General features: G+C 42.6%; 1 protein-coding gene across 2 annotated transcripts in view; it reads right to left on the reverse strand.

The window, feature by feature from the left end:
• Window positions 1-20408, reverse strand: part of PHF12 (PHD finger protein 12) — a 96276-nt gene that overhangs the window by 20168 nt on the left and 55700 nt on the right. The window contains exons 4-10 of one of the 2 annotated variants that reach the window (XM_040338536.1): window positions 17794-18178; window positions 13801-13921; window positions 12936-13068; window positions 12567-12731; window positions 12162-12320; window positions 4917-5661; window positions 3616-3679 (exon numbers count right to left, since the gene is read on the reverse strand). In XM_040338536.1, coding sequence (XP_040194470.1) covers window positions 3621-3679; window positions 4917-5661; window positions 12162-12320; window positions 12567-12731; window positions 12936-13068; window positions 13801-13921; window positions 17794-18178 — 1767 coding nt within the window. In that variant the 3' untranslated portion in view covers window positions 3616-3620. The remainder of the gene's footprint in view (window positions 1-3615; window positions 3680-4916; window positions 5662-12161; window positions 12321-12566; window positions 12732-12935; window positions 13069-13800; window positions 13922-17793; window positions 18179-20408) is intronic. The other variant, XM_040338535.1, reaches the window with a different exon arrangement.

Here is a 20408-nt window from a genome sequence, read left to right on the forward strand (position 1 = left end):
CAGATTTTATTTTTTTTCCACCCATTTCGGAAAATGTAACAGTTTAGTTAAATATGCTGCGTTGTGGAGAGGGATGGGTGGTGCGGCATTGTGGAGAGGAATGGGTGATGCTAGGTGTGCGTGGTGCTGCGTTGTGGAGAGGGATGGGTGGTGCGGCGTTGTGGTAACAAAGATAATTGATTTGCAGTGCATTGTGAAAATGAATGAGGATGAGAGTTACATTGTGAAGAGGATCTCCACAATGTAACTCTGATATACACCCGAGTCATCCTCATTTATTTTCTCAATGCCAGTCTCAGCCAGGTTTCACTTTAAAAAGACATTAATAAATAAATTCTGCAGGGGGGCACAGTAGCACACAATTTTAGGCAACTTACCCTCCATACATGCTGGTATCCTAATCTATATGCATGCACCTGATAGGCTAGGTGCATGCAGATGAGCTGACCAGCCAATCATTGATTGGAACTAGAGTGTAATGCAAGCAGACTCCGCCTCAGCAGGGACGGGAGACAGAGCTATTGCTGGCCACGATCTCCTGCTGGGGGGGAGTTACTAAGTCAGGTGGCAGTTGTTGTTTCTCCCCAATACAGCACGCCGAGGCAGGGCCAATGGTTGTTTCTCCCTAACACAGCACGGAGAGGGAGTGGGCGGGCCAATGGTTGTTTCTCCCCAACAGCATGCCGAGGGAGGGGGCGAGGCCAGGCGGCGCAATGCCATTCATTGAAATTTCTCATTCCGTTCTGTAGCGGATGGAGGAATCATACATGAATGCGGGAGCAGGGGCACTGGTGACTGGTCAGTACAGTACTGCAGGGCAGGCGGCCATGCAGGGCCGGATATTGTAGCCGCGAATCGGCCGATTTTTCCACAATAATCGGCCGATGCCGATTTCAGAAAAACGGCCAAATATCGGCCGATATATCGGTCGACCTCTAAATTTAACACAGATCGCAACAGACGTTTAAAAACGTCAGTTTCGACGCATCGAGAAGCTTTTTTTTTTTAAAATAGTCAAAATACATCTCCATTAAAAAGCGCTTGTAAATTAAAGGCGGCTAAAAGGAATTTAATGCGTTTACAAGCGGTTACAGGCAATTTCAAATGCCTCTGAACGTCCGTCCCGAATGCATTTTTTTTCGTTTTCCAAAAGATGCTTCTAAACTCAACTCGGGGGGAGAAGACAGAAAAGCATCCCAACTTAACGAAGAAGGAACTTTTCTTCAGCAAAGGTCACAGCATACCAGCTGAAATTGTTACTGATGTTTAAATAAAGTTCATTAAGAAAAAAAAGTGAGCAGTGCAAAGCGCATCAACACATTGCATTGGACTGCCCTCAGGAAGCCCAGATTGTGAGGCGAATCTCTGGGATTGAATTGTCTGTTCACAGTAGAGGTCGACCGATATGGGTTTTTCTCTGGCCGACGTACGACAATTTCCCCATCATCTCATAAAATCTAATAGTTAGACCCCTTTCACACTAGGGTGTTTTTCAGGTGCTTTTGGGCTAAAAATAGCACCTGTAAAGTTCCTGCAAAATGGCTCCCTTGCAGTCTCAGTGTGAACACCCAAGTGCTTTCACACTGAGGCGGTGCGCTGGCAGGACGTTAAAAAAAATCCTGCAAGCAGCATCTTTGGAGCGGTGTATACCGCTCCTCCACCACTCCGGCCCATTGAAATGAATGGGCACTGCTGCCAAAGCGCCTACAAAGCGCTTCTGCAGCAGTGCTACACGGGTGCATTTAACCTCTTCATCGGCCGCTAGCTGGGTTATAAAACGCCGCTAAAATGATGGTAAAGCGCTGCTAAAACTAGCAGCGTTTTACCCTCAACGCCTGTCCGCTCCAGTGTGAAAGCAGCGGAGTTCCGCCGAAAAAAATATTAAAAGTCAGCCGCTACAAATACTACAGCTGCTGACTTTTAATATATGGACACTTACCTGTCCAGCACGCCCGTGTTGTTGGCACCTGAAGCCGATGTCTCTCTCGGGTGCTGCCCCGGCCATCTTTGGTAAGGAAATCAGGCACAAAAACAAGTAATCAAAACTTTTGGAAGAAGAGAGGGAAATAAAAAAAAAAAAAAAGGGACCAACTTTAATGTTTCGTGGTTTTTTTCCCCCCCCTAATTCATTGAAGTGTATTTTTCCTCAAAAATTGCTTCTGAATAAACCGCTGCGCAAATACCGTGTGACATAAAAGTGTATTGAGCTGAATGAGAGAAATCCTGAAGAGAAATGAACACATCTGCGAATCAGATGCGTGCCATTAGAAGATAATGGGCCTGAATTTGCACCTGAGCCACACCGCAATGCCTAGAAAACGCACACTTTTTTGGGCAATGCGCAGTGCGAATGCATCGCACATATGTGAACCAGACTCATTGAAAACAATGTATTTAGAATTGTTCTGTGAATTGGATGCGGTTTAAGCCGCACCCAATTCGCATAGGTGTGAACCCGGCCTCAGGCAACTTGTATTGACTTCTATGATACAGAAGCGGTTTGCAAGTCACGCTGAAGTTTTACATCAGCTTTTTTTTTTTTTTTAACAATCGGCCGATGCCAATGAAAAAGTGCCAAAAATCGTCCGATATATCACTGAACCTCTAGGTCACACCAGGCAAAGGAGGATTTCCAGGTATGATGGTAGATTTTTCTGGAAGTGGCTTTTGGGGCTTTCAGCAACAAAAGCAGCGAGGAGTAATAGGAGATGAGTCCCTTCTATCTCAAAACCTGGGCTTCAAAAGATTTGTTGTTAAAAGCCAGACTGATTAGCAGGATTGGAATGGAGGGCCCTAAAACATTTGGCTTGTTGGGAAGGAGCCAGTGGGTCATCTGCTAGAAGAAGTCAGAGTTGGTTTGTTTACCAGGTACTTCTGGCCTAGTTTGGTACAATGAGAATTACAGTCTTCCTCTCTTGAGCTATCTTTTTGAGGAGACCAGTCAGAATTAACTATTCAAGTACAAAATTAGAAACATTTATGGATACGGTCAGAATGCTTGGATCACACTTAAAAAGGAGAAGTCCAGCTTGTGCTTTTTAGGCTGGGCTTCTCCTATGGGTCACAGAAGTGCAATTCGTTTTGCACGCCTGTGACCCATTTTCAGTGGAGGGCGGTCTAAAGTCAGCTCTCCGCCGACGTCACTGCCATCAGTTGGGGCAGCGTGTCATCACGACTTCCAAGTCAGGATCTGTTAGCTGCCCTGATTGATGGCAGTCTCAGTGAGCTACTGAAACAGCCTTTCCCCGCCCCTCCACTGCTCAGAGCTCCAATGAGTGCAGAGAAGTAGAGCAGAAGGGATGCTGACAGACAGTCCGCATCGCTTTGCCCGGGGAGGAGTATATTCTCACACAAATTATATATATACACACACACACACACACACACACACACACATATACACACTTAGTGAGGAAATTTGCCTGTAATGAAGCCTCACGTCTTGCAGGCTCTGTTGAATCCTGCAGAAATCATCATGGCTTTCTGTGGATGATTTAATAGTACAAGGGGGGGTTAACAGCTTTTGTGCTCCGTGTTTGAGGACCCGTCTACTACCTTACAGTCTTGGTTGAACAAAAAAAAAAAGTCCATTTAGTTCAACCAATAACCACTTACTTTATTTAGCCGCCTCCTTGATTGAGAAGTTCTTTAATAACTTTTGTGAATGGGGGCGAGGATCCTGTGAATGGAGAAGGAGGGGCTGAGAAGGGCGGGTCCCCATTAGGAACAATTTTACACAGATCAGTCATGAGCTTGAAGCCATTAACCCCCATTTTACTGTATGTGACAACATTGAGAAAGCCTAGACGATGAGATCCCCTAAAGGGGTAGGCAACCTCGGCACTCCAGCTGTGGCGAAAATACAAATTCCATCATGCCTCTGCCTCTAGCAGTCATGATTGTCAGGGTCTTGCAATGCCTCATGGGACTTAGTTTCACGACAGCTGGAGGGCCAAGGTTGCCTACCCCTGCCATAAAGGGTCAGATACCACCAGCAGAAAGGGGGTTAGCAAATATAGCACATTGTCAAAAATCAGTACAATCGTATCCAAGATGCTAGGGACCTAGGCTATCGTGTTGAGGTTCTACCAGCACCTTTTTCCACAACCCTTTCAAAGAAAAAACAAACATTTCAATTATAATAAAATAAATAAAAAAAAAAAAAAAAAACACACAACACCGGCAAAAGGTTTTCAACATAAAAACATACCGAGTGTCCATTCACACTTGCAAGACTTAAAAATCTTGTGATTTCCACTGCGACTGAGGCTTTGACCAATGTGTTTTGTTTATGCTCTGCAAGGTCGTTTGATGTGCAGAACTGAAAAATGTTTAGCTTTGTTTCTTCATTTTCTAAACAAAACCACATTTTCAGAGCAATACTCGGAAATGAATCGACCAATTTGAATTTGATGTTAAAAACAGCTGGTTAAGGAGTGGGCTGGGAAGCTGGCCGCCACGCCCCCAACAGTGGATGACTCATCGGCTGTCAGCGGTTTCCCCCTCTGACAACTGAATGTAAACGAAAGAATGCCAGCAATTAAAAAAAAAAAAAAAAAACCCCAGCGTGGGAAGCCAGATCTAGATTGGGGGGGGGAGACGACGACGACGACACAGAGGACACCTCACTGTTTTCTAAATTTTTCATTGCCAGCATTCTTTTCGCACACAAGTCGCATGTATATATCATACAGGTGTGACTTTTGAGGGTTTACATTGAGGTCCATGGCCCTCATGCCGCATTAAAGTTGGACCAAAGTATTGCATGAACTACTTTAAAGTCTCACAGTTATGAACGGTATTCATTGGAAAACATGGGGTCCGACTTGTCGTGTGAGGTTGGGGCCCAAAGTCGCACAAGTGTGAATGGGGCCTAATGGTTAATTACAACAGTGTCAAAGCATACAGTAACATACCTGCAGTTGGAGCTGCTGCACAAAGTCGGGAGGCACCAGGAGCTGCAGATGTGAGATCAACACTGACCGCCTGTGGAGGAGTAAGTGCCCTTGTGCCAGAAAGAGGTGACCCCATGGGTCTAGAGTCATGCTGACTGAGCAAAGGTCCAGGTAGCATTTGGGTATGTTTTCGTGACAAAGTGCTTGAAAGCTCTGGACTGGAACAGGAATTTGGAGGTGCGATAGCAGGTACAGGAAGTCTTTGAGCACAAATTGTGGATCCTATTGTGCTCTCTGTCTTCATCACGTGGTTGGGGAGTACAGTTGCTGTAGGCGGAGTTCCTGATCTAGGCCGTGTTGGTCGCTGGGGAAGTACAGAAATAGTAGCACTAGTTACAGTTAGCCTTTGTTGCTCAGTCAATTGTTCCGTGGGGCTTGGGCTAACACTGAAAGTATGCGGCCCATTAGTTTTAGATTCTGATGTGGAAGGTCCATTGGAGGCGCCACAGCTGGTGGAGAGGCGCGATTTTCCTATAAAAGAACAGTCTTCCTGCAAAGCTGCAGCCTGACTGCTAGGACACAGTTCTAAAGAAGGACACTGGGGCTTTCCATCCTCGTGCTGGTGAGAGTTAGAAACGGAACCATCAGGTGCAATAAGTGGTTTGATATCCAACGAATCAATGTCATCTGGCCCCCAGGATGGCATCTGCTTAGCAGACAAGTATTTCAATATGCTGCACTGAAGTGCAACCACACTACGGAGCCACTAAAGATTCAAAACAAAAAAACAAAACATTTGAATTAAAAGCCACGAATAAATATCCCACCATTTATTTAGGAATAGAAGAAATGGAAAAAATATTGCAAACAATGAGAGTGATAAACAAAGTGAAAAAGGGCAATTGTGTAGAAAAGCCGCTACATATGAATTTGAGAAATATTCAGATGTAATGGTGGAAAAAAAATTGCGCTGAAAATAGGAATAAATAAAAAGTATATATATATATATATATATATATATATATATATATATATATATATATATATATATATATATATATATATATATATATAAATAAAATATCTCTCTATATGCGCTACATTTTTTTCCCCACCATTTAGGAATCACAACATATGGCTAATGGAGGATGAGACACTGTGTGGCTCTTTGCTGTAACAAGAACCATGGCAGACCACCACCAAAAGCCAAGTAGCCAACAAGCCCAAACATTACAGCCGTTACCCTTATTGTCCACAGTAGAAAATGAATGCATGTGTTCTGTTTCCTACACTGGACTTGGTGGCTCCTCAACTATACAATAAAGGAAGCTGGTGCTTAGAAAAATATGAATATCAACATAACAAATCACTGGGCATTCAGGGTAAATATGCAGCCTATGAAATTTCCCCCCCCCCCCCCCCCCCCCAAGTACAGCCGCTCAAAGTAATGAAGCCAAGGCAGCAAATACATTAACATTTTTAGGTCAGGCAATGGCAGTAACCACATTTTTCTAAACACAGGCGTTAAGTTTATCCATTCTTAGCCATTATCAGCAAACAAAAACATTGGGTTGAAAACACATTTTATACAAAGACTTATGATTGTTTTTTCCCGCTCCTGCAGTGGCTTGGCGATAAGAGTCCTCTGAGAACAGGGACAAGTTTCCTGTACCACCTGTCACTTAATAAGTTCTGTGAATGAATTACATGTACCAACAGCCTTTGTGGCTGGCCACTTGTAGCTCTCAATGAACTGCCATGGCCATGCGGTAGTTCACTGATCCTTCCTGTTCAATTTCTATACCAGAGCAGCCTATGTTACTATAGTGACATCTCCCTCTTATTCTAAGACACAGGCTAGAGGGGCATGACACAGCCCGTGACTGGCAGAAATCCACTATGTCATTGCCAAAAAATTAAAGACTGGACTTCAAGTACATAGTTGACAATTTAAAAAAATAGCTCAAAGTATTATTAAAGGTTTGATTTAAAAATTAAACAAACATGTCATACTTACCTCCGCTGTGCAGCTCGTTTGCACAGAGTGGCCCTGAACCTCGTCTTCTGGGGGTCCCTCGGCGGCTGTCTCGGCTCCTTCCTCACATCAGCTAACCCCCCCCCTGGGAAGAGCCTTCCCAAGGGGGTTACCTTGCGGGCGCACTCCCAAGTCCTGTATTCGGCGTCCATAGCCGCCAACTACACAACTCGGCCCCGCCCCCCAGCCCTCTCATCATTGGAGTTGATCGACAGCCACACGAGCCAATGGTTGCACTGCCATCAATCTATTCAATGAAGAGCCGAGAAGCCAGCGCGTTCGACGCGGGACTTTCGAGGGCTCAGGTAAGTAAACGTATGGGGCCGAGGGGCCTGTAAACATTGGATGTTTTTTCACCTCAATGCATAGGATGCATTAAGGTGAAAAAACGCGAAGCTTTACAACCCCTTTCATTTTTACTCTGTACTCCAAAAGCTTTTAATTTTATTTTGAACATGTGACCAGTAGAAGAAGACCAGAAGCTCCTGCTGCTTATGTTTCCCTGTAGACAGGCTGGGAAAAAGCTGGGTCATGTGACAGCTGTATATCGATTAAGAAAAAAGGTACTTTTATTTTCATTTATTAATTTTTTTTTTTATAATTACAGTGCCATCATCCATATACATAGAAGCGACAATGCACTTTATATCACTAAGCAAAACTTAAGGAAAAAAAAAAAAAAAGGGAGGAATTTGCGCTTAAAAAAAAAAAAAATACTAAATCTCCTCAAGTACAAGAGTACAGTATATTACCAAGTTACTCCAACATATTCATTCTGTTTGGGACAGACAGGGCTTTAATTTGGTAGTAAATTTGGATACATATATTATTGCCTTTTTTTATTATTGGAAGAGGAAAAAATAAATAAAGTCACTTTCCTTTAAGTTGTACCTGAGCAATGTAATTTGCATACCCCTATATATTTACCACAAAATAAAATCTGCTGATTAAAATATCACATTAGTGCAACATAGCGGGATACTAAAGTAAGCGAAAAACAAAATGTCATCCAGATTATCTGACATCATTGCTGCTACCTGGCGATTCATTTTGGGAGGGAATATTTGAGAGATAATACGACTTTTGTACTCGCCGTAAAATTTCTCTGAGTTGGACAGACACAGCATTCCATTATTCTTGACGATAGGGTTAAATCACCCTCTGCAGGAGTAGGACTAGGCAGAACGGGGGGGAAAAAAAAAAAAACAAAAAAAAAACTTGGCTACGCCCATGGGCTGTTCTCAGCTCATATATAACCCCCTCTCCCTAGAGGAGTGGGTGCTGGGTCCTTCGATGAACTCAGAGAAATGGATTTTACGGCGAGTACAAAAATCCTATTTTCGCTTTAGTTCGATGAACAAAGCACTCCGTTAATCTTGACCCTTAGGGACACCCAAAAGCAGTGCTAAAAGGAAAATGAGGGATGGGGAAAATAACCCAAGGCTAAAACACAAGCTCTAACCAGGTTACAGGAGCCCCATCTGAAATAAAAATGTAAAGAAAAAACACCCCTCAAGAGGGAACAGCCCCTCTTAAACTGTATCCTGCAAAACCTTGTGGCCAAAGGAAGCATCCGCAGATGCCAAAATATCTATATTGTAGAATTTGGTGAAAGTATGCACCGACAACTAGGTGGCCACCTTGCAAACTTGAGCTATGGACACTCCAAGGTCTAAGACTTACCAAGCGCCTGAGTAGAATGCATCATGACAGGGAAGGGAGAACCAAGAGCTGCATAAATTATTAAAGAAATCGAGATTTGCGGCCTTCTACACGCGCTTGCTGGCCAGACTGGGGGAACCACTGGATCTAGATTATCCAGCCCGCCACCCAGCCCCACAGTTGATTGCAGATCTCCCAGGAAAAAAAAAAAAAAAAAAGCGGAAAGGATATAAAAAAATAGCTTGGACCAAAAGATCCCAGCAGGGAGCCAATATCCTGACTAGACAGAAAAAAACTGAATGCCTATAGCAGGGAGGGGGGTTATATACTAGCTGAGGATGGCCCAAGAGTTGCAGCCAAGCTTTTTTGTTCTGCCTAGTCCTACTTCTGCAGAGGGTGATATAACCCTATAGTCAAGATTAATGGGGAACTGTGCCCATCGATGAACTACATCTCTTCCATGCAGTAATAATGAAGCTTGTAAAGCCCAGGACATGATCCATTCAGCTTTTGGACTTCATGTTGGATGCCACCTGTCACAGAAAGCTGGCAGTTCCAGCCTGAAGCCCTGCCGATTCCTGGTGCCAAATATATTCCCAAAAACTGTAAAAAGCTCATCAGAACTGAAACATTTCCAATTAAAGATTTTCCTGGTGCACTGCTGACTTACTGCCCTAAAAACCTTTCAAATGAGCCTGTGATTACCCTATTCTGACCTGAAAACCTGCAACATAAAAGATGTATAGTAAAGAATAATGTACAATGACATATGTAGTTTGCTATCAAAACTAAAATAATCTGTCATAATTGAAATACATAGTCTGCCATTGCAGATCCAATCATGAAAATGCTAGCAACCTGGCTGTTATGCTCATGGTCAGATCACCATAAAACTCAGCTATCGTTTTAAACGAGGTGGCTAGGGATGTCCTACTAAAATTGGTAAAAGAAAATAAAAAAAATTGTAATCACTTTTTTTACTTTATCTTATAAGAATTCAAGCAGCAATAAAACCCCTAAGATAATCTTTAGCTAAAATAGCAGGCCAGGCACAGCGATAGGAATCCTGTAAGGCTAAAGAAACCCTGCTCACAGTACATGTTGCCTTTAATAAAGTAGCATTCCAGGCAAATCCTAAATGAACTCCCACCCCCCATTCAAGGCCTATTCTAACTGCCCTGTAAAGGTAAGCTGTCTATACTTGCCTATGCTGAGGACACTTCAGTCACCTGATCAGTCCCCAGCGCCAGCTTCAGTGTAGAGGAGGGACAGCAGACAACGGATGCCCCACAGTAATTATACAGTGGATATAAAAAGGTCTACACACCCCATGTCAGATTTCTGTGAGACAAAATAATTTCAGAACTTTTCCACCTTTAATGTTACCTACAAACTGTACAACTCGGTTGAAAAAGAAACTGAAATCTTTTAGGGGAGGGGGAATAAACTAAAATAATGTGGTTGCATACCCTCTTATAACTGGGGATGTAGCTGTGTTCAGAATTAAGCAATCACATGCAAACTCATGTTAAATAGGAGTCAGTACACACCTGCCATACTTTAAAGTGCCTCTGATTAACCCCATATAAAGTTCAGCTGTTCTAGTAGGTCTTTCCTGACATTTTCTTAGTCGCATCCTACAGCAAAAGCCATGGTCCGCAGAGAGCTTCCAAAGCATCAGAGGGATCTCATTGTTAAAAGGTATCAGTCAGGAGAAGGGTATAAAAGAAATTTTAAGTCATTAGATATACCATGGAACACAGTGAAGACAGTCATCATCAAGTGGAGAAAACACGGCACATTAGTGACATTACCAAGAACTGGACGTCCCTCCAACACTGATTTGGGGGGGGGGGGGGAATGTCAGGGAGGCTGCCAAGAGGCCTACAGCAACATTAAAGTAGCTGCAGAAATATCTGGCAAGTACTGGCTGTGTGGTACATGTGACAACAATCTCCCGTATTCTTTACTTCTCTGGGCTATGGGGTAGGTGTGGCAAGACGGAAGCCTTTTCTTACAAAGAGAAACATCCAGGCCTGGATAAATTTTAAAGTCTCCCAAAAGCATGTGGGAAGGAAAACACGTTATAGTCTGATGAAATCAAGGTTGAACTTTTTGCCCATATTGCCAAAAGATGTTTTTGTGCCAAACTTAACACTGCACATCACCAAAAACACCATACCCACAGTGAAGCATGGTGGTGGCAGCACAGCATCATACGTTGGGGCTGTATTTCTTCAGCTGGAACAGGGGCCTTAGTCAGGGTAGAGGGAATTTACAGTTCCAAATACCAGTCAATATTGGCACAAAACCTTCAGGCTTCTGCTAGAAAGCTGAACATGAAGAAAAACGTCATATTTCAGCATAACGACCCAAAGCATACATTCAAAGGAATGGCTTCACCAGAAGACTAAAGTTTTGGAAATGCCCAGCCAGAGCACAGACCTGAATCCAATTGAAAATCTGTGGGGTGATCTGAAGAGGGCTGTGCACAGGAGATGCAATCTGACAGATTTGGAGTGTTTTTGCAAAGAGTGGGCAAATATTGCCAAGTCAGGATGCTGATAGACTCATACCCCAAAAGACAGAGTGCTGTAATAAAATCAAAAGGTGCTTCAACAAAAAGTATTAGTTTAAGAATGTGCACACTTAAATGTAACCATATTTTATTTACTTCCTTCCATATGAAAGATTTTGGTTTGTCACTCAACCGAGTTGTACAGTTTATAGGACACATTAAAAAAAGGTGGGAACATTTCTGAAAGGATTTTTATCTTGGTCTCATTTTTTTACATCACAGAAAGCCGACATTTAACAGGGGTGTGCAGGCTTTTTATATCCACTGTAGCCGACATCGCCCAGGCTCTGCAGCCATTGTCAGCAATCTCTCCTCTTCTCTGAAGCTGGTCACTGGAGAGATCCTGTGACCGGACTCCCCTCAAAGTAGGAAAGTATAGACATCCATCCTTTACAGGCTAGTTAGAATAGGCTTAAAAAGGGGGTGGAAGCAGGTTTAGGTATAGTTAGGGTTTGACTGGAATGCAGAGTATTTGCCGACACGCAGGCAGCAGCATGTCCAGTGAGGAAAAGTAAAAGGATGCCAAAGCTCTGGACTACAAAAACACCAGAGCTGCAAAACACAGCTATAACAAAGGCCCTCAAACAGTCCAACAAAACTAAGGAACTCAAGCCATACACTAAGATTTATCTAACCCAGCCCCACATGCTGACAGATTCCCCAATCCATGCTATACAGCATGGATGGAGAAACCTCCCGGTGCAAGGCACTGTATTCTGATAACCGCAGCTTCCATGACTGTCAGAATACCTGAACAGTGACTACACATGACTGGCTGCAGTTACGGTTAGGGGTGCTGAAATAGCCACAGGTCAAATTTCATCCGATTCAGCAGGAATCAAACATTTCAGCAGCATAAGCTTTGTGGCATGCCAGGAGAGCGCAAGAAAAATCTCTAGAATGCATTGGTCTTCACTTTAGCAATGTTTCATGAAGAATGATCAAGACAATTATTGTTGGAAAAAATGCCATAATAATACCAAATACAAACCTCTTGTTGCTCTGCTTGGTTAGCCAAGTGTTCAGAGTGCAGGAGGTGCTTCTGGGACTCATCGGGTACACCATTACAGATAAGTTCCCCGTCACGTATGCCAGCAGGAGGTATTATCTCTGGAGGTGCCTGATACTGTGCCTTGATAGCTTCTGGTACCTATGGTATTAAAGTGCAGTATACAGTCAGAGGAGGAAGAGAAGGAGGAGCCCTCATATTAAAGACATGTCTATAGTCTCAGAGGAAAAAATAAAATAAAAATGAGCGAGGGCTGAAGGTTTAATTTTACAGGTTTGATTTAACAACCAAAACACTGAAATGCAAATTCTTTCTAGAAACTTCTATTTGAAATTAGAATTTGAATAATTCTATTTGAAATTAGCAATCTAATTCTAGGCTACATACCTTGACTGTGTTTTTCCTGATCGAAGGCAAAAGCCGGCGGTTTGGGGGATGCAATTTATGGATACGGCTCAGAAAGTCCACTTTTACTGCATGCTGTGAAACACCATCCTGGAATCGGTCAAACACCTGGCACCGGTTACTCAAAGTCATGTTCTTCTGATTGAGCTACAGAAGTACAAAGCAACATCAGTAAGAGATAACTGCACCTACATATTTCTGTATTATAAAAAAAAAAACCCATGTCCAATTTTACCCCAGTATTCAATTATGTAGGAGTTAGTTTAAAAAAATCCATATGTTAAGGAAAGAGCAAAAGCTGAGAGAATCGTTCTTGCAACAGCGAAAAAACCTAAGGAGCAGGCTACTTACCACAACATGTTCAATGTGATTGGGACACAGCCAACGACCGGTTGGCATGGCAGTAAGAGGGGGGTCCAAGCAGTCCATATGAAACAAGAGAGGGCAGTAATCACACTGGATCAAGGGCGCCACACGACAGCTCCTATAAACAAAATAATAGAGTTGCATGCAAGTGTATACACATGCAATCTTCCAGAATACCTTGAAACGTACTGTCAATATTGTTTTTTGAAGTGTCCTATCTAAAACCTTTTGCATCTAATTTGCAATATGCCAAACTATTTCTACAGAAAAACTTGAACCAAACTACTAGGGCTACCCAACTGTTACAGCAACTACTAGAGGATCTGGCAAGAATGGAAGCAGAGGCAGAAATTTGCCAGGAAGAGATCTGCTAAAGTGCTCAAAACATCACCAAGCTAGCGATTTACATTTTTTCCCCATATAACACGCCGTTTCCCCCCCTGAAATCAGAGTGCAAATGTGTGCATGTTATCCACTAATATTTTCCATTGGGCTGCCTGAAAGGGGAGGGGCAAGCGAGCGCCGCCGGATTACAGAGTGGGGATCTCCCCATTGCTCAGCGGCCAATGTTATAGGAAGTCCAGCCTCCTGGACCGGCTCCTATGACAGACAGCACACTGTTCCAATTCGAGGGACATGCAAAGTCTATCATAGGAGCTGGTCCAGAAGGCGGGACACCATATAACAGTGGCAGACAAGTGGGAGATCCTAGCTCTGTGTAATCCAGCAGCTCTCATCACAAATTCACAATATTAAAAAGTTGAATACAATTCTTAAAATATATTTAAAAACAAAAGTTACATATTGGTTCCAAGATTTTTATTTTGGTGCACCGCTAATTCTTACATACCTACTACAAGTGAAGCAGACTTTAACTGGTAATGGGACCAGACCATTGTGATCCAGCTCGTGCTGTGCTTTCTTTACGTTTTTTCCTGTCATTTCCTCTTTTCTTCTTCGCTTGCTGGTGCCTGCAGATGAGAGTATTTTGCATAAAATTGAGAAAATAATAATAAAAAAAAATGTATATATATATATATATATATATATATATATATATATATATATATATATATATATATATATATATATATATATATATATATATATATATATATATATATATATATATATATATATATATTTTATCACACACACAGTGCCTTGCGAAAGTATTCGGCCCCCTTGAACTTTGCGACCTTTTGCCACATTTCAGGCTTCAAACATAAAGATATAAAACTAATTTTTTTTGAAGAACCAACAACACGTGGGACACAATCATGAAGTGGAACGAAATTTATTGGATATTTCAAACTTTAACAAATAAACTGAAAATTTGGGCGTGCAAAATTATTCAGCCCCTTTACTTTCAGTGCAGCAAACTCTCTCCAGAAGTTCAGTGAGGATCTCTGAATGATCCAATGTTGACCTAAATGACTAATGATGATAAATAGAATCCACCTGTGTGTAATCAAGTCTCCGTATAAATGCACCTGCACTGTCATAGTCTCAGAGGTCAGTTTAAAGCCCAGAGAGCATCATGAAGAACAAGGAACACACCAGGCAGGTCCGAGATACTGCTGTGGAGAAGTTTAAAGCCGGATTTGGATACAAAAAGATTTCCCAAGCTTTAAACATCCCAAGGAGCACTGTGCAAGCGATAATATTGAAATGGGAGTATCAGACCACTGCAAATCTACGAAGACATGGCCATCCCTCTAAACTTTCAGCTCATACAAGGAGAAGACTGATCAGAGATGCAGCCAAGAGGCCCATGATCACTCTGGATGAACTGCAGAGATCTACAGCTGAGGTGGGAGAGACTGTCCATAGGACAACAATCAGTCGTATACTGCACAAATCTGGCCTTTATGGAAGAGTGGCAAGAAGAAAGCCATTTATTAAAGATATCCATAAATATAGTGTTGTTTAAAGTTTGCCACACGCCACCTGGTAGACACACCAAACATGTGGAAGAAGGTGCTCTGGTCAGATGAAACCAAAATCAAACTTTTTGGCAACAATGCAAAACGTTATGTTTGGCGTAAAAGCAACACAGCTCATCACCCTGAACACACCATCCCCACTGTGAAACATGGTGGTGGCAGCATCATGGTTTGGGCCTGCTTTTCTTCAGCAGGGACAGGGAAGATGGGTAAAATTGATGGGAAGATGGATGGAGCCAAATACAGGACCATTCTGGAAGAAAACCTGATGGAGTCTGCAAAAGACCTGAGACTGGGACGGAGATTTCAGTCTCTCGATGTGCAAAACTGATCGAGACATACCCCAAGCGACTTACAGCTGTAATCGCAGCAAAAGGTGGCGCTACAAAGTATTAACTTAAGGGGGCTGAATAATTTTGCACGCCCAATTTTTCAGTTTTTTTATTTGTTAAAAAAGTTTGAAATATCCAATAAATTTCGTTCCACTTCATGATTGTGTCCCACGTGTTGTTGATTCTTCAAAAAAAAAATTAGTTTTATATCTTTATGTTTGAAGCCTGACAGTGTCCAGTAAAAAAAATGTATATAGATATATAGATATATATATATATATATTTTTACTGGACACTGTAAATCTGAGACTCATCTTAAATCAATGATAATAGACTTGCTAAGAAGCTTCTCTACCTGCCACTTTGTTGGGGGGTAGCACGATATCCTCTTGCCAGGTCCCAAGACCATGGCAAAACTCTGGCTTCAATCCACCCACAATAAACCAGGTTTTTGGAGGTATGAGATCAAACTGCAGGTTTACTAAAGATCTAAACAAACCATAAAAGGTCAATGCCACCGAATACAGGTGTGATCTATGGTTGCTGACAAGTTGGCCCCCGAGATACCCCTGAACTCTACAATCCCATCCAAATGATTTCTACAAATTGGCATCATTAAATTATTCCAGCAGGAAGAGAGAGGGACACATTTGGCCTCTTGAACACTGCTTCTAAAAAAAAAAAAAAAAAAAAAAAAAAGCTCAGTACAGTTTTTTTTTTTTTACCAAGCTAAAATACAGCGCATTAATTGTAATGTGCCTATGCACACAGGTGCGTAAAAGAGATGTGCATTCTTGAGGAAAAATAAAATAATTTTTGGTCAGCAATTTAAGCCTCATGTGCGCAAATACCCATTTACATACTGCAGAAGAACGCGAGAATAAGTTTGCATGAAAAAGTGCGCAAAATTGTGCAAATACATACAAAAAAAGTCTGAAAAAGTAGATGCTCAAACAGGAGTATCATGTGCAAGAAAGAGGCCTTAGTGATGTTCTAATGGTGGGGTGAAGTTACAAACTACTCTGGAGAACTTTCGCTAGTGGTCTTAAGTCTTGTACACACGATCAGATTTTCCGCAGCCAAAGCGTCAAACTTTCGTCCGAAGGCCACGTGCCTGGATTTTGTCTTGCATACAAACGGCACACAATTGTCCGCCAACAAACACGAATGTAGTGACATACTATGCGGTTTTTCAGCTTGAGAGCCACCCATTGGGCACCTTCTGCTAATCTTGTGTTTGGTGAGCATTGATTCCGAGCATGCGTGTTGGTACTTTGGACTTTTGTCTGACGGACATGTACACACACGATCGAAAATCTGACAACAGACCGTTGTCCGCAGAAAATGTTAAAGCCTGCCATCCAACATTTGTCCGCGGAAAATCTGACAATTGTCCGATGGAGTACAAGCGGTCTGTCATCACACAATTCCCGTCTGAAAAACCGATCGTGTGTACGAGGCTTTAGAGTAAACTGTTAGGTAGCTCAATACTTGGAACCAAGATGGCATTTACGTTCCCCTTTAGAAACATGTTAAAATGTTGTACCATATTTGGTGAGAACAGGTAGCCAATTGCCAGAACCCCTCACCCCGAGCCTATTCTCCTCCCCTACAGCCACCGTCAAAATCAGCGCAGCATTGCAAGGCTCAGCCAGCACAGCTTTAGGCCTTCACAAATCGCTGTAAATGAATGACAAACTACTGCCACTGCGGCAGATGGACTTTTAGTTCTCAATAGACTATGAACACGCCGATAAGCCCCCTTAGTCTGACATTTCATGCAGCGCAAACTGTCTGCCCGTAGAGAGGTACGGTCAGAGAGTGGTTTGAAATGTCTGCAGGGGCCCGACACAGGTGCAATGCTCTGCAGACTCATGAGAAAAATTAAATGCACTTTTACTTTTTGCATTTAATCGTTTTTATAGGAAGGTGAACTTGGCCTTTAAATGACAAAGCTGATTTTACTGAATTCGGAGATATTTTTCCTTCCGTCTCAGTGTGTTCTACTGCACCTATTTCCACCCTTCTCTTCCACCTTTCCCATGCTACATTCCATCATCTTTGCCCTCTTCCTTCTTATCCCCCATCATCTGCCCTCTTCCTTCTTACCCCCCCCCCCCCCATCATCTACTTTATTCCCTTGAGTAATCAGCCAGATCCCACGGACGCCCTCCCCCCAGACAGGTCCCAGAAGACTACAGGACCATTCATGGGTAGTAGGAAACCAGCTGTGAAGCTGCAAGACTTTACTTCCCGATTCCCTTACTTGAGATGCCGGCGTCTCTGCACCCAAAGCCAATGGAAGAATCGGCTCGAGTGAGGACAAAAATTGCTGGATACCCAGACAGGCAAGTGTCCTTATATTAAAAAATGGTCACTAGCTACAGTATTTGTTAGTAAGGTTTTTTTTAATTAGTAAGGTTTTTTAGTGGAGCCTAGAGCTCCTCTTTAAATTTGATTTGCATGATCACACTGCACCTTATCCTGAGACTAATTAATTTGTACATATGTACTATTGTAAAAAGAGATCTGGGATAACTGGAAACTCAGTTACTGATCACCTACCTGGAAGTGCTGTGGTGCAGGTGAGTTCATTGGGCAGCTGAAACTGGGTGGGATTCCGTTCCATGGCTGCTGCAATAAGCAGTTGAAATGGTCTTTTGAGTTGCGAATGTCCGCTCTCAGACTCTCCAGAAGGATCATCATCCACATCAATCATGTCCTCATCCACATCATTTTGCTCAGAATTGGGAGTGTCTGTACTGGCACTAGATGTAGGCGTGCCTGGGCGGCTTACTCTCCTCTCCAACATCCTGGCTTGGGCAAGGTTTCGAAGGCTGCCAGCAGCTCGCTCCGAAAAATCCAAGTCATTGGTAGGAGACACAGTCCTCCTTCCATACCTGTCAACCAAGCCATTGACCTGTCCCAGCTCCTTCTTACGCTCACGTTTCTGTAGGGAAGCAAGTGTGCTAAATTAGCAATAAGTTAAACAAGGTTTCATACAAACAGCATAGTATAGATATACTGTAATGGAGGATGTGCTTCACAGTATTAAGAAAATAAAAAAAAATTGGAATATGTATTTAAGTAAAATTAAAAAGCAAAAAAAGTGGGTAGAATACACTATATAAAAACACATGGCATAATTAAAATATGAGCATTGCCAGGGTATGTTAATGGCCATACACTGTTGTCTCAGCAAAGAAGCCATACTGATGTATCACAAAAGCCATCAACCCCCCCCCCCCCCCATTTCTAAGAAGTAATGAACAGTAAAAACCCAGTGTCAGCTTATTTTGTCCCTTATGCTTTCTAGGGGCCGGAAAACTTCCCAGCAGAACACAGAAATGGGAGGAAATTAAATCAGATAGTTAGTCATCAACCGCTAAGATTTCAAATCTTTTGCGGTTCTGGTGACAACTCAAACCTCTGGATTTTTATTCATTGTGAGATCACATGCCGACCATCGGTTCCAATGATTGCTTACCCTAGATGTTTAACCCCCGCCCAGACAGTGTCATTAGTACAGTGTCAGTATAGATTAGAACTGACCACAGTAGAGTTACTGGAGGTGGCAGTTAGCCAGTTTCTACAAGGCATCAGTGGCAGAATATCTGCCATCCCGCTACAAGTCACTGATCACCGCCATTACTAGTATTTAAAAAAAAAAAAAAAAATCCAATATAGCAGGTAAAATAAGTATTGAACACGTCACCATTGTTCTAGGTAAATATATTTCTAAAAGGTGCTATTGACATACATTTTTCACCACGTCAGTAACCCATGCAATCCATACATACAAAAAAATAAATAGAAATAAGTTCAGAAATTAAGTCATGTGTAAGAAAATGGAATGACACAGAAAAAGCATTAAACACATGAACGGGTGGTGCAAAAAAGGCATGGAAAGCCAAAATTCCATCAGTACATAGAAAGCAATCCAAGCCCTTTTCAAAACGCAAATATCAGCTGGTTCAGTCTCAACTGATGGCCTATAAAAGAGTGTCTCATTACCAAGGTGTCACACAAGAAACATCTCATGATGGGTAAAAGAAAAGAGCTCTCTCAAGACCTTTGCAACCTTATTGTTGCAAAACACACTGATGGCATTGGTTACAGAAGGATTTTTAAACTTCCGAATGTTCCAGTGAGCACTATTGGGGCCATAATACGGAAGTAGAAAGATAATTTCGCCATAAACCAGGCAAGAACGAGGTGCTCGTCACAAGGAGTGAAAAGAATTATCAGAAGAGCTTAAAAACTGGCATTAGCAGGTACAATTGTTTCAAAGAAAACAATAAGTAATGCACTCAACTGCTATGCACGCTCACCACCCAATACTCCATTGCTGAAGAAAAAGCATGTTGAAGCTTGTTTAAAGTTTGTTGCACAACATTTAGACAATGCTGTAAAATACTGGAAGAATATAGTCTGGTCAGAGAAGACCAAAATTGAACTCTTTGGATGCCATAATACACACCATGTTTGGAGGTCAAATGGCACATCAACCCAAAAACACCCCCATACCAACAGTGAAGTTTGGAGGTGGGAACATGTGGGCCTGATTTTCAGCATACAGTACTGGCAAACTTAATGTCTTTGAAGGATGAATGGATAAACATACCAAGACATCCTTGATAAAAATGTGCTGCCATCTACCAGAATGAAAAAGCTGAAACGGGGGGAAGTGGCCGGACGAGGATGGTGATGGACGCTTTCTGGACGAGCTCTGTCTAGCAGATTGTAATCTGGAGCCATCGGTTACCGGTATTACCGTTTTAATTACAAAAACACCCCATCCTGTATCAGCGACTTTACCTGATCTATAAAATACCTTTCTTGAGGAGTTTCGATACGAACTCATCCATTGCTGTGACCCGGGGCCTCCTCTTCATACAGTGGCGTCATCGCCATTTTGAGGCCTACAGATTATCGGACAGCCCCGGACTCGAGTACGGATCGCTGAGCCCATTAAGCTGCATCCACCCCTCCGTCCACCCGGGATACACTGCTATAGGCGTCGGAAGTGACAGGCGACACTCCCTCACCTCCCTCAGTCACTCAAGGCCCGTGGTCTCGGCCTACCTCCGGAGGCCTGGCGGCCATCTTGCTTCACCCACTGCCTCAACTCTCATATACCCCTTTCTCTTCAGGGCTCAATACTGCTTCCCCTACATCCT

Source organism: Rana temporaria, chromosome 2 (genome assembly GCF_905171775.1).
Source record: "Rana temporaria chromosome 2, aRanTem1.1, whole genome shotgun sequence".
NCBI lineage: Eukaryota > Metazoa > Chordata > Amphibia > Anura > Ranidae > Rana > Rana temporaria.